Raw genomic sequence first — 13,612 nt, 5'->3', positions numbered from 1 at the left:
TGAAGAAATTCCCCCTCACCTTCAGGCAGAACTTCCTGTGCTTCAATTTTTTGCCCATTGCCTCTTGCTCTGTCGCATGGGACAACTGAAAAAAGTTTGTCCCCATCCCCCTGACACCCTCCAATCACGTACTTATTCACATTGATAAGATCCCCCCCTCAGTCTTCTCTTCCCCAGGCTGAAGAGGCGCAGCTTTCACAGCCATTCCTCATAGGGCAGATGCTCCAGCCTTCTGATCATCTTTGTAGCCCTATGGCTGGACTCTCTCCAGTAGCTCCATGTCTGTCTTGTAGTGGGGAGCCCAGAACTGGACACAGTACTCAAGATGTGGCCTCCCCAGGGCTGAGTAGAGGGGCAGGATCACCTTCCTCCACCTGCTGGCAACACTCTTCCTAATGCACCCCAGGATACCATTGGCCTTCCTGGCCACAAGGGCACATTGCTGGCTCATAGTCCACTTGTCATCCACCATCACTCCCAGGTCCTTCTCTGCAGAACTGCTTTCCAGAAGGTCAGCCCCCAGCCTATACTGGTGCATGGGGTTATTCCTCTTGAGGTGCTGGACTCTGCACTTGCCCTTGTTGAACCTCATGAGGTTCCTCTCTGCCCAGCTCTCCAGCCTGTCCAAGTCTCTCTGAATGGCAGCACAGGTCTCAGGTATATCAGCCACTCCTCCCAGCTTGGGATCATTGGCAAACTTGCTGAGGAGGCACTCTGTCCCCTCATCCAGGTCGTTGATGAATAACTTGAAGAAGACTGGACCCAGGCCTCCACGCCACAGGCCTCCACGCCACTGATGACAACCCCCTGAGCTCTGCCTTTCAGCCAGTTCTCAAGCCACCTCACTGTCCACTCATCTAACCCACACTTCCTGAGCTTATCTAGGAGGATGTTATGGGGGACAGTGTCAAAAGCCTTGCTGAAGTCAAGGTACACAACGTCCACTGCTCTCCCTCATCTGCGCAGCCAGCGGTTTCATCCTAGAAGGCTATCAGATTGGTTAAGCAGGATTTCCCCTTGGTGAATCCTTGCTGGCTACTCCTGATCACCCTCTTTTCCTCCATGTGTCTGGAGATGACATCCAGGATGAGCTCTTCCATCACCTTTCTGGGGATGGAGGTGAGGCTGACTGGCCTATAGTTGCCTGGGTCCTCCTTCTTGCCCTTTTCTTTTTGGAGACTAGAGTGACGTTGGCTTTGTTCTAGTCCTCAGGCACCTCTCCAGTTCTCCATGACTTTTCAAAGATGATGGAGAGTGGTCTGGCAACAACATTGGCCAGCTCCCTCAGTACCCGTGGATGCATCCCATCTGGACCCATGGATTTGTGGATGTCAAGCTTGCCCAGAAGGTCTCTAATCCTATCCTCCTCAACCAAAGGAAAGTCTTCCCTTCTCCAGACTTTCTCCCTTACATCCAGGCTCTGGGATTCATGAGGGCTGCCCTTAGCAGTGAAGACTGAAGCAAAGAAGGCATTCAGTAATTCTGCCTTCTCTGTATCCCTTGTCACCAGGGCCCCTGCCCCATTCACTAGTGGGCCCACATTTTCCCTAGTCCTCCTCTTGCTATTGATGTATTTGAAGAAGCCCTTCCTGTTATCCTTAACATCCCTTGCCAGACTCAATTCCAAGTGGGCCTTAGCCTTCCTTGTCGCGTCTCTACATACTCTGACTGCATTCCTATAATTCTCCCAAATAGCTTGTCCCCTCTTCCACATTCTGTGTACTTTCTTCTTCTGTCTGAATTTGGCCAAGAGCTCTTTGTTCATCTGTGCAGGTCTCCTGCCCCCTTTGCTGCACTTCTAACTCACAGGGATGTACTGTCCTTGAGCTTGGAGGAAGTGATGCTTGAATACTAGTCAACTCTCCTGGTCCCCTGTTCCCTGTAGGGCCTTAACCCATGAGATTCCTCCAAACAGGTCTCTGAAGAGCCTGAAGTCCACTCCCCTGAAGTCCAGGGTTGCAATCCTGCTTGTTGCCTTACTTCTTTCCTGCAGGATCCTGAACTCCACCATCTTGTGGTCACTGCAGCCAAGGCTGCCCCCAATCTTTACATCTCTCACCAGTCCCTCCCTGTTGGTTAGGACAAGGTTAGGTGTCCAGCAGGACACCTTTCCTCGTAGGCTCCTCCACCATTTGTGACAAGAAGTTATCATCAGTGCATTGCAGGAGCCTCTTGGACTATTTGTGCATTGCTGTGTCGTCCTTCCAGCAGATGTCAGGGTGGTTGAAGTCTCCCATGAGAACCAGGGCCTGTGATCATGAGGCCACTTCCAGCTGTCTATAGAAGGCTTCATCAACTTCCTCTTCCTGGTCAGGTGGCCTGTAGCAGGCACCAACAACAGTGTCACCCATGTTGGCCTGCCCTTTGATCTTCAGCCATAAGCTCTCGACTGCCTCCTTCTCCCCGCCTAGGCAGAGCTCAATGCTTTCCAGTTGTTCTCTCACATAAAGAGCAACTCCACCATCTCACCTCCTTGGCCTGTCTTTCCTAAAAACCACATACCCATCCATGACAGCGTTCCAGTCATGTGAGCTATCCCATCATGTCTCTGTAATTGCAATGAGATCATGGCCCTGCAACTGCACACAGATCTCCAGCTCCTCCTGTTTGTTCCCCTTGCTGCGTGCATTGATGTACAGACATTTTAGAGAGGTAGTCATGCATACAGGTTTCCCAGGAAGGGTATAAGGGGGTCCCCCATAGCTATGTCCCACATGCACATCCCCAGCTGCATGCACCCATTGGAGCCCCCCCAACCCAAGTTGTGTTTTATTGACTACCCTCTCTATGACACTCCTCTTCCTCCCTCCTACCTAGTTTAAAGCCCTCTTTACCAGGCTGGCCAATCTGTTGTTGACAAAGACAAATGTACCCCGCTTGGTGAGGTGAGTCCCATCTCTCTCCATAAGTTGTTGATTTTCAAACCATGTTGCATGGTCATAGAATCCAAAACCCTGTTGCCAACACCAGCGGCATAGCCCGCTGTTAATTTGGAAAATTTTCCTCCTCCTCCTCCCATGCCTCCCCCTAATCGGCAGGGCCGATGCGAAGACCACCTGGGCTCCCAGACCCTTGACCACCGTACCTAAGGCCTTGAGGTCTTTGATTTTTTCCAGTTTGCTCTCTGTATCATTAGCATCCACCTGAAAGAGCAGCAGAGGGTAGTAGTCTGATGAGTGGACAAGCCTTGGTAGCCTTTCAGACACATCTCGTATCCTTGCCCCTGGAAGGCAGCAAACCTCTCTAGAGGAGGGATCAGGTCAGCAGATAGGCACCTCCATCTCCTGCAGCATGGAGTCACCCACTATAACCACTTGTTGCCCTCTTCTGCCTTATCACGCAAGGCACAGGCTCAGGCAGCCCAGTTGCTTCCCTTGAGATCAGGTCTGGGTCCTCCTCATCCTGGAGTGTACTAAACCTGTTCTTCAACTGTATCTCCAAGTCTGCAGGAGGATTTGGGGCCTTTCTTCTTCTTTGAGAAGCAATTAGTTTCCAGCCTTCTTCAACAGTGCCATGCTGTACAATTTCACTCTGCATCCTATGTCCTTTCTCCTGGCTTTCTGCAAGGGGTGGGAACCTCATCCTAACCCTTTGGAGCAATTTTGGTGCTTTGTGATTATACACTGTGAAGCAGACAAAGGCTTTAGACATCTTAAAATTCAAAACATACTACTGAGCCTTAAAAAAAAATTTTTTTTGTTGTAACTCACAGGAACGAATAACCCAAATTAGAAACAGACATTGAACAGTGGCTCTCCAGTTCTTCAGGAGAAATATAAAACATTTGCAAGAAAATACTTTTTGGCAATGTAGTTTGATCTATGGTTTAAAATGTCATGTGCTCCATGCACATATTTACTGCTGCAAGTGTAATAATTACTGCTTGGAAACCTTTACTCAGTCCAAAAAAATGTTGCATGCTTCAATTTTCTAAAAATATAAATCTCAAAAACTGTTTTGATTTTGCTTCATCCTCTCATTGGCAAATTTTGAGCGGAAGATAATAGCAAGGAAGAGCTATCATTTAACAGAATATTGCTGAAGTAACATACAATCATAAAGGCTTCTAGAATTTTTCTGTAGCAAGGATACAATGTGGACCATAGCCTTTAAAGCATACCCTTACAGTGTTGAAGGAGCAGTGGTATTTTTTCTTCTGGGGCTGTAGGGGATTGATGTCTCAGCGAATTTACAAAGTGCCAGTATCAGTGGTTTTTGACTTTTAGGCTGCTGCAACTTGCTTGCTAGGTATGACAGTCTTGGTGTTTTGGTGTACTGAGGCCCAGCACCCAGCCTCCTCCATCATTCCCCTTTGCACTCTCTTTGTAAGGCCCTGGTTCTTAAGCTGCAAACTCTCTGTCAGTAGGTTTTAGATTTCACCTCTGCTGGGAAATCTGTAGGCCTCTGAATAAAAGTTGAATCCCAGACATGTAATCAGCAGATATTGGTTCTGTATGGTTTCATATCTAGGAGAAGGACGAGGTAGCCTTAGCTGGTTAAACGGTAGTTAGATACATGGAGATTCAAGGCAGTTAAGCCAGCCTGAGCCATTGGCCCCACTCTGATACGCATTCTCTGCAGCATTCGTCTGTATTCTTTCCAATACAAGTCTTGCTTTGAGTGAGACCCAAATACCACATAGTAACAGGAGTATTATGTGAAAAAGAGGAAGGAATTAACTAGAAGAAAGAGATTTGAAAGTGAGAGAAAAGATGATAGCTCTTTAGGGGCTTTTAGAAACTCTAAAACACACTGGCAATATTGCAGACTCCTTGAAAAGAATCACATGGTGTTTTGAAACTTCTATACAGTATAGATTAATCAGAAGGAAGCTCACAGCTATTTTCTGGAATATTACAGGCATAGGAGCTATCAGTGTTTTTAATGGTGTGAAACCAAGCCAGGGTGAGAGGGCAAACCATACAGCTGTAGAAAGCAGGTTGAAGGAACATTGCACTCTCAAGGAAAGCTAAATTCTTGAAAGATATAGATTTTATATGAGAATGCGAAAGGAGGAATTCTTTGAAGAATTTTTAGCTGATCTCAAAATAATGAATCAGTTAAGTAGCATGACATTTTGAGAGAGTCTGTCATAAGGGATCAGACAGTGATTGGAATCAGAGATCAGACCAAAGAAAAGGTGCCAGGAAGCTAGGATTTAGAGTTCGGTAAATTAAGCAAGCTAGGCCAGTCATAAGGGACAGTATGAAAGTATCAGGAGGAGAACAGGAGATGCTGGCTATTGGAAAAGCAAAATGAAAAGGTTTTTTAAAGAGACTCTTCAGAGCTTTCTACAGGAAGTTGCAAAATTGAGATATAGGAAAATTCACAGATTTAAATTATGTCTAGGAATTTGGAGATACTGCAGCCACTGTAACAAAATATAGTTATTTTGCAGGACCTTGCAACTGAAAAAGCAGAAACAAAACAGAATACTTAACATACCCCCAACTGATCATGTACAAATTGAACGTGCCTTGAAACACCACACAGGGATTCTCTGCAAAAGCTGCAACAGGGAACTGCAGACTATGGATAAACACCTTTAAATTCTGAACTGCTGATTAGTCAATGTTACTTTGAAAAACACTGTAAAAAAATTGAATCAAGAATCTCTGCATATAAAGAAAAAGTGTTGAAACTGAGGGTGTGTATTGAGAATCAAATTCCTACTGAATGACTGTATTAACTTAAATTGAAAAGAAAAGATAAAAACAGTAGTTTAAGTTTAGGTTTCTGGGCCCAAAAAGCTAATATTGGATCTAAAAATATGTCTGTCCCTGGGCTTGATTAAAGCAGTGAATCTGGTGGAGGAACCATTAACGAGGGAGATCAGTCCCCAGAAGTCTTTAATGTCAGAGATAAAGTAGACAAAGAATATAAAATTGTATTCTCCCAACAATCTGTGCTACTACAAATATTCCTCTGGTTATGAAACAGAAGCTTATGAAGGAGCTAGATCACACAGGAAGAATGGGGAGAAGTTTAAAAATGGAAGAGCCAGTTAGCAGCAGTAAGGAAAAATGACAACTTACTGAGATTGTCCTTAGAACCAGTGAGGCTAAATATATGTGTCAGGACAGGCACTTTCCTATAAAGGACATCTCCTGGAAAAGGACTGCATATGGTTGTACAAATACATATAAACTTTTGTACAAATTTATATCCTTCTACTGGATCCAAGCAGAATTCCTTGCATGTGAAGAATTCAACACTATGCACTTTCAGTCCAGCATACAGGAAGTGCTGCTTTCACAGACTTTTTTGACTAAGAATTAATTCTTGAGATTTCACATGGAAGCATAAGAAAGGCCATTCACTTGAAACAACTGCTAAAATAGACACTGAAGGTGTCCAGTAGAGAACCGTGAAAAAGCACCCAGGAGGGTCGGAGAAGGAGGATTAGACAGAAATACAAATGTAAGGACAGAGAAATAACATAAATGATTAACTGAAAACAAGACCCCAAAGGACCATTACAAATATGCTGTCCACAAAGATAAGGTATCCAGAGACCTGTTAGCCTAGTGAAAGTTACAGGAAAGTTCATGTCAAGCCTGGCAATCTGTGCAATTAGCTTTTGAGTTGCTACATGAAATGCACATACAGGTCTGGCAATTTGGGAAAAGTTTCCAAATTTAAGGCATTAATAAAGACAGCACCTGACCTTATATGTCTTGACACTAGAAGACAGACAAAGTTGTCAAAAGATGGCTTACAGGCAGTATTATTGAAAAAATAAACAGCGGAAATCTAGCCTGTGGTTTTAAGGCACTTGTGAACACTGTGATTTTAGGCACAGACTGAGAGTGTGGGACCCTGGATCTGCTATATGATTACAAGAAATGCTACATATTTGTTTATCAATCTGTTATGGTCAGAGATGACACAAACCACTTCGTAGCCACGGTGAAAGAAAGATTAACTCTCAGAGTATAAAAATGCTGTGACTTTTTGGTGTTGTTTTTTTTGGCTAAAACCGTTCAGTGTGACAATGAAGTTTAAGCTGGAGAAATAATTATTGATCCAAGATATACTTTCTAGAGCCTTTAATGAGTCTGTCCTTGAAAACAACACAGAGAATGACATAATATGTGGAAATTTAATTTAAAAAATTATTTGGTTTCGGAAGAAAGTGGGCTGGATTTGCAGAGGCTACACAGAAGATGACACAATGCAGATTACCACCTATGGGATAGACAGGGCATTGCATACCAAGCCCATATCACAAATTCAGATTAGTTTTCTATGTTTAGTGCCATACACTTTAGAAGTCACAACGTAGTAGTGTCAGTGTATTACAATGTGACATACTTCACAAAGTATAGGGGATTCATACGGCTCAAAAGGGACTCATAAGTCTCAAAAATGTGAAAGAAAAGAGCATATGTGGATACACCTGAACTTGTTGTAGGTATGCAACTTAGGCATTAACCTGAAATTGTATTTTTATAGAATTTAATGTCAGAACATGTCAGAGCATATGCTAACTCTTTATTTGTTTGGGTATGGCACCCCAGAAATGTTGTCTAGCAACGGTCCACTGTTCAGCAGCTAGGACTTGAAAGGATTTGTAAGGGACGATCTCAGTATATTCCATCCAATCCAGATATCCTCAGTTCAATGGTGAGCTGTGTTGAAACTGTTGAAAGACATTTCAAGTAGGCTGTGAAGCTCAGAAAAGACACAAACTTTTTCTGAACATACAAACACATCTTTGAAAAATGGTTCATTGCCATTTAAACTTTATCAAGCAGACAGGCCCAGTATTCCCAATTTCATCCAAATGACAGTGGAAGATAAAATGGGTCTGAATCATATAATAAATTGCTAACAACCCACAAAAGTCATATTATAATTCATATCTTGTAAGGTTACTGATGTAGTTCTTATGAACAATGGTGTTTCCAGGGTTCTGAGAGTTGTGGGGAAATTACTATGTGTTCATATGAAGTACAAACTCCAGAAGGACAGACTCTTAGGAGAAACAATTGGCAAGGAAAATATATTGCTCTTGTAAGAAAAATACTGAGCATACAGCCTCTTGAAAATAAATGGAAAACCAAGGATTCTGCCATGATGTGAGTAAAAAGACAGCACTAGTAACTAGAACTGAGATCAGATGCCCCTGAGGAGATGCATGAGAGGCAGCAGAGCTCTGAGGGTCCTCACTGAGAATTGCTATATGAAGCATAGGAAGTTTAGCATGTCCTTTACTGGTCTTATAAAAACTGACTACACGGTATTCATACAAAGGAGCAAATACAGGAACTGGATACTGGCCCATTGACAGTGGCTTAACAGGGAGCAGAGTGAACTGGCCTAAGTTCTTAGATCTACAGACAGGCTTGGCAAGAGACTGAGGCAGTGAATCATGCTTAATTATGTGGGTTATGATCTTGAACTGCATTATCTTTGTAGAAAGCCTTTTATAGTACAAATGCGGGTTCTCTAAAGAACTTATCCTCCACACACTGTAGCCTAGGGCTGTCAAAAAGAGCAGTCCCAAAGCAAATGGAGTGCAGCTGTAGTTGTTAACCAAAATCAAAACTTATTATTTCTTCCATAAGGGTATCATCTTGTAAGTGATAAATATATGTAGATAATTTATTTATGCTTGATAATCTCCATCAAGACATAATTCACAGCTATTTTGATCTTGCATCAATCTTAAGTGACTTTGGCACAGTACTTTGGTACGGTAATGAGAGACGTCTGTGCCTGCCTGGTCCTCTTGAGCCAATATGTGAAGAGGCATGTATTGACTCAAGAGTTAAGAGGCTGGGAGGGATATTGCTTGGGTTTCCAAAGTTTCATCAAATGGTTGCTGATGTCATTGAGATGTGAGAAAATAAGTGAGAAGAAGAGCCAATGTTTTAAGGCCTGAAATTGGTAGTGTGCAGGAAACGGTAATGTCTTGGGAAGTTTTAAGGTACTGTTACAAAGCCCACATAAGCCAGTAGGAGTGCTGCACGTCTTCCCTTGGGCATGGATCAGACCCTGCACTACTTCAGTTTTGCTCAGGTCTAATTGTTTTTGTTAAATAGTTCCTTTTACTATATCAAAGTTTCAGGAGCTTCAATTTGTATATAGTATTTTATCAAAGCTTTATCATTTTAACAGCTGTATGTTTTGTATCTCTGATCGGGACAGACTGTAAAAGATAGTTCTTTATCTTTTGTGTCTGCAGTTCTGAATGGGCATAGTAATCAGTTAATCATCCAAGAGTCATTTGTTTACAGTGGGAGTTTTTACCTATACAATTCTGTGTGCAAATTAAATAGCGGGGAGTAGGGGGAAGGGAGAGAGAAAACATGAAGTTTTCTTGGAAACAATTTGGCATTACAATAATTTTTTTATCAGTCTTTGGATAAACTATATGAACTTAATACACACAAGTAAGCTCAAGATCTTAAGATCTTCTCTGCTCTTCCACCTCTATTTTGTATATTTGTTTTTATCCTTTTCATCTTATTTAACAAAGGAGCTAAAAAAAATTGCTCTCTTTCAGGAGTAAATTTAGGGATTACTTCCAAGATTTCAACCAGGTCTTTCGAAAAATGGATAAAAATAGAGATGGCTACATAACAGTATGTGACCTGCACAAGATACTGCAAGAAATCAACTATTTCCTTGACTACGATCAGTTCAATGGTCTTCTAAATGGGTTTGTACGATTATCTCTTACGTGTCTCTCTGGTCACATCTAGCAAAGGCTGTAAGCTTGTACTCAACATTAAGCACGTTAGAAGCTCTGTTAAAAGTAATGGAGGTACCCGTATGCTTAAAACTGCATATGAGTGAAAAATCTTTCTAGGCTGTTGGTTCTGCAGATAATGAGAGTGAAATGGCTTCTTACATAAAACCAGTATGTTCTGTGTATGTATGTTTGTTTGCTAGTTTGTTTTCTTCATTTATTTTGATTTAATAGAGCAAATGCGTGAAAGAGGTCCTGTTCCAAATAGAAACAGAATTATATCAGGTTATAAAATAGTAATAATTTTCAAATGCTGCTGCCATGCAAAGCTGTGCATTTGATGTTGTGTGTTAATATGACCAAGAAGAAAATTCTCTTATGTAGAGGCTGAAGAACACAAAGGACCTGCTCCAGCATTAGATAGTAGGGATTTTCCCAGCCCCACAGAGATCATATTCTTGGCAGCACTGGGCTTTGTGGTCTAGAGCTTGCCAGACCAGACTCTTTTTTTGAAATAAAATTAACAAAGTCTTTTCACAGTTCACCTTTAACTGGGTGATCAACTTTTTATGAATTGAAACCCTAATAAGAATCTGCTGCTTGTTTCTTTCTCAAAGACCTCTTGATGATAAACACCTCTATTCATTGTAATTTTGTGCAGATTATTCCTTTCTTGATCCAAAATAGTCTTTTCTAAATAATACAGAGTAGATTAGCATATGCATTTAGTTTTATTACTAAAATTTTAATGCCCACTTGGCAATTTATTTCTCTGCTGAAATGGTGTTGATTATTTCCTTTTCCACACACTGTCTCCACTATTGGAGCCAGCTTGACACGGGTGGTATGTGGGAGTGCTGTGCAGCTGCAAGATGCAAAATCAGGGCTCTTGAATATTTTTTTCTTACTAGCAGATATTGGATCTGTAGTTAATTTCTTTTCCAGCCTGTTTTATAAAGCGTCCTCTTTGTTTTACTGGCTCTCGCCATTAATTAGACATTTTTGTAACTGGATATTCCGGTGATTGGTAGCTGAAGCATTGGTCCCCAGTGAAAGAGATGATAAAAGTACATTACAGCAATTCAGTCTTACACAAGAAATTTATTACGTAGGGAGGCCAACTTTGCTATCAAGGCTTGACTCTCTAGGACTTGCTTTGACCGTAACTCTCATTCGAAAGCTTAGTGCAAGCATGAAAAAGTCCACCCTTTCCCCTGCAGCACAGCAATTTTCTACCTATTACATGTATGTAAACAATCTACAGTTCTGATAACTGCGTTTAAAGTTAATGAAGTCTATTAAAAACCCCTTTGCAGTTGGTAAGTCTATATCAAAAAAACCTAAGTATAATGTAGCCTGTAGACTCTCTGTCTTTCAATGGTAGGAAATTCCATAAACTGACTACACTGGATACTTATTGGGTAAGCAAATGCAGAACATGTCCCTACTATTGTACTCCTGTGTGGTAATGAGTTCTATGGGCTCATAAACAGGTTCGAAGCTTTCCTTTTATTTGTTGTAAATGTACCAGTTGTCATTTCATTGAGTGGTAACATGCCACAGGACATTGGAAGATAGTAGTATTTTTTTCATTTTATAGTTAAAATGGATATTCATCCCAACTTAATCTTTGATGCTAAATAACCTTTATTTTCATATTTTTGCTGCATATTTTAAACTTGCTTTAATTCCAATCTTTTTGTGGTAAAGCATTCTTGTATAGAAATTAATTTAGTTTTGTTACAAAGTCCTCTACAAAAGATTCCAAAATCAAATGCAAGAGCTCATCTTTCCCCATGCTGATATTTGATGCAAAAATATATTCACTGTTGTTACCTGGAGCTATCTCTAGTCAGATACATAACCCTCTGAATTTCTGATGTGACAGAATGTGAAACTCCGCAGTGTCAGTGATCCAGCAGATGCTTAAGCTGACAGACAGAAATTCAGAAGTTGTGAGAGCAGTCTGGAGCAACTTTGGGCTGGGCTCTTATGTATAACTTGTTCACAAATGGTTAGAACAGACCTCCTTAGCAAAGTGCTTTGCAAGCCAGAGACAGCAGCTGCTGGGGCGAATGTACCAGCCCTTCTCTGCAGCTCAGCAGATATACCAAAGGAGGGAGGGCCACTGCCTGAGACAGTGAGGCTAAGTCCTGTCCATCACTTGGCATTTTATTGCCCGCCGTTTAGGTTAAAAGTTTTGAACTGCTTCTACTGACACCAGGGACAAGAACCTCTAAAATAATTTTCTAGTTGCCTGCCAAACCATGCAAAGTGAAATACAGGTTCAGAAGAAAGTTATGTTCTTCTGTCACAAACATGAGGAGGAACTTGTATGGAAACCAGTTTGGTTTCTTACTGTAGGTAGAGAAACTGAGTGAGTAGAGATAGGAGCTGGTAGACCCATGCAGTGTACCACAGAGCTGTAGTAGATATACTAGCTTGTGTCGAGCAACAGTTTACCAGATTACTTGTGGTACTGCTTCTTTCTCTAGAAATTGTGATAATCATGACAAACTGTCAGGCTTGAGCAGCACTTTAGAGCTCCTTTGCAATCTGCAAGCCAAAGGTACTTTTACAAAATAGAAAGTAAAGGCAGGTACCAGTGCTTGGTATAATGAAGATCTGCACCTCAGCAGAGCCTGTTAGACTGTATTTACAGTGTGACAGGAAGAGAAGATCCTAGGACAGGGTTGAGAGGCTACATGTTGTCTGTCCACATCTCATGATGGTAAGCTCAGCAGTAAGTTGAGTTCAAAACACAGTACTGTGCTTAAAAAACATCAGATGAATGCTGATGGACTGGAACATTGTGCACTTTGGCTCAGGCTAAAGCACTGGATGAGCCCAGACTCTCCTCTTAGGCATCTGTAGATTGCCCTAAATCTGTGTCTGAGAGTGTAGTTGCATTAATTGAGAGGAGTGATGTCTGAGACTTAAGAAAGAGCTTGGGCTGGCACTGATAGGACTAAACACTGATGGCACAGACATATCCTGAAATGCAGCTGAAGTACAAATAATGCATCATCATAATTAATCAGTACAGACAACAGTGAGATAATTATTTAAAATCATTGATACTCCTTCTGTGTTTTTCCTTTAGGTTAGGAATCAGCATTCATGACAGCAAGCTCTCTTATTTTGATTTCCTGAGAGCAATTGATGATGGCAGAGCATCTAAATACCAACAGAGACAAAAGCAGGCTGTACCACCTGCAAGCTTTGCAGCTCTCAGCTTAGAAAAGACTCTAATTAAGATAAAAGAAATAGTTGCATCATCTTATGATTTGTTGTACAAGGTAAGTTTCATGTGGTCATCACATTTTATTTAATCTTTTTTTTTCTGCCTGACTGAGGACTAGCCTAAAGGCTTAGAAACTTTTCTGCTGCTAACTGCATGCTACCAAAAACCTTGGCCTGTGGAAAAATGACATTCTCCTCCAGCTGTCTCTGAATTGTGTGCAAGGCATGTAAATAATACATCTCTTCCAAATAGCTCTTTGGAGTTTCTTAAGCTAAGATTTATTACACATAGACATGATGTGCTACTGCAGTCAGGCATTATGGTTTATCAGTGTAAGATGGAAGGATCATGCAACTACTGAGGATACAGACATACAATCAGATGTGAACGCATTACCATGGCTGCAGAAGTTAGCACTGGTCAGGTGGGCCTCTGCAACTACCTATGTGCTCTTGTCCACTTCTCATTCTAGCATAGAGAGATAAGGTGCTTTAGCTGTCAGCAGCATGTTCCCTAGTTTTCCTATTTGTAAAATGAGGACAATAAAAATAACCACTTTTCTCTAGAATTTTGAAACCTCTGAATGAAAAATGCTGTATATTAAGTAGTTGTAGACTGTTATGTCTGAGTCTGCAGAAACATGGTAGCCTCTGGGAGTAAATAGTTTTTGA

General features: G+C 41.6%; 1 protein-coding gene across 1 annotated transcript in view; it reads left to right on the top strand.

Moving 5' to 3' along the window:
• EFCAB6 (EF-hand calcium binding domain 6) overlaps window positions 1-13,612 on the top strand; it is a 107,024-nt gene that overhangs the window by 67,388 nt on the left and 26,024 nt on the right. Inside the window, exons 20-22 of the mRNA XM_062568906.1 lie at window positions 7,874-8,016; window positions 9,512-9,667; window positions 12,801-12,996. Coding sequence (XP_062424890.1) covers window positions 7,874-8,016; window positions 9,512-9,667; window positions 12,801-12,996 — 495 coding nt within the window. The remainder of the gene's footprint in view (window positions 1-7,873; window positions 8,017-9,511; window positions 9,668-12,800; window positions 12,997-13,612) is intronic.

The sequence above is a fragment of the Rhea pennata genome, chromosome 1 (genome assembly GCF_028389875.1).
Source record: "Rhea pennata isolate bPtePen1 chromosome 1, bPtePen1.pri, whole genome shotgun sequence".
Taxonomy (NCBI): domain Eukaryota; kingdom Metazoa; phylum Chordata; class Aves; order Rheiformes; family Rheidae; genus Rhea; species Rhea pennata.
Note: the sequence above shows the minus strand (reverse complement) of the source record. Positions and strands in the feature narration are given on the sequence as shown.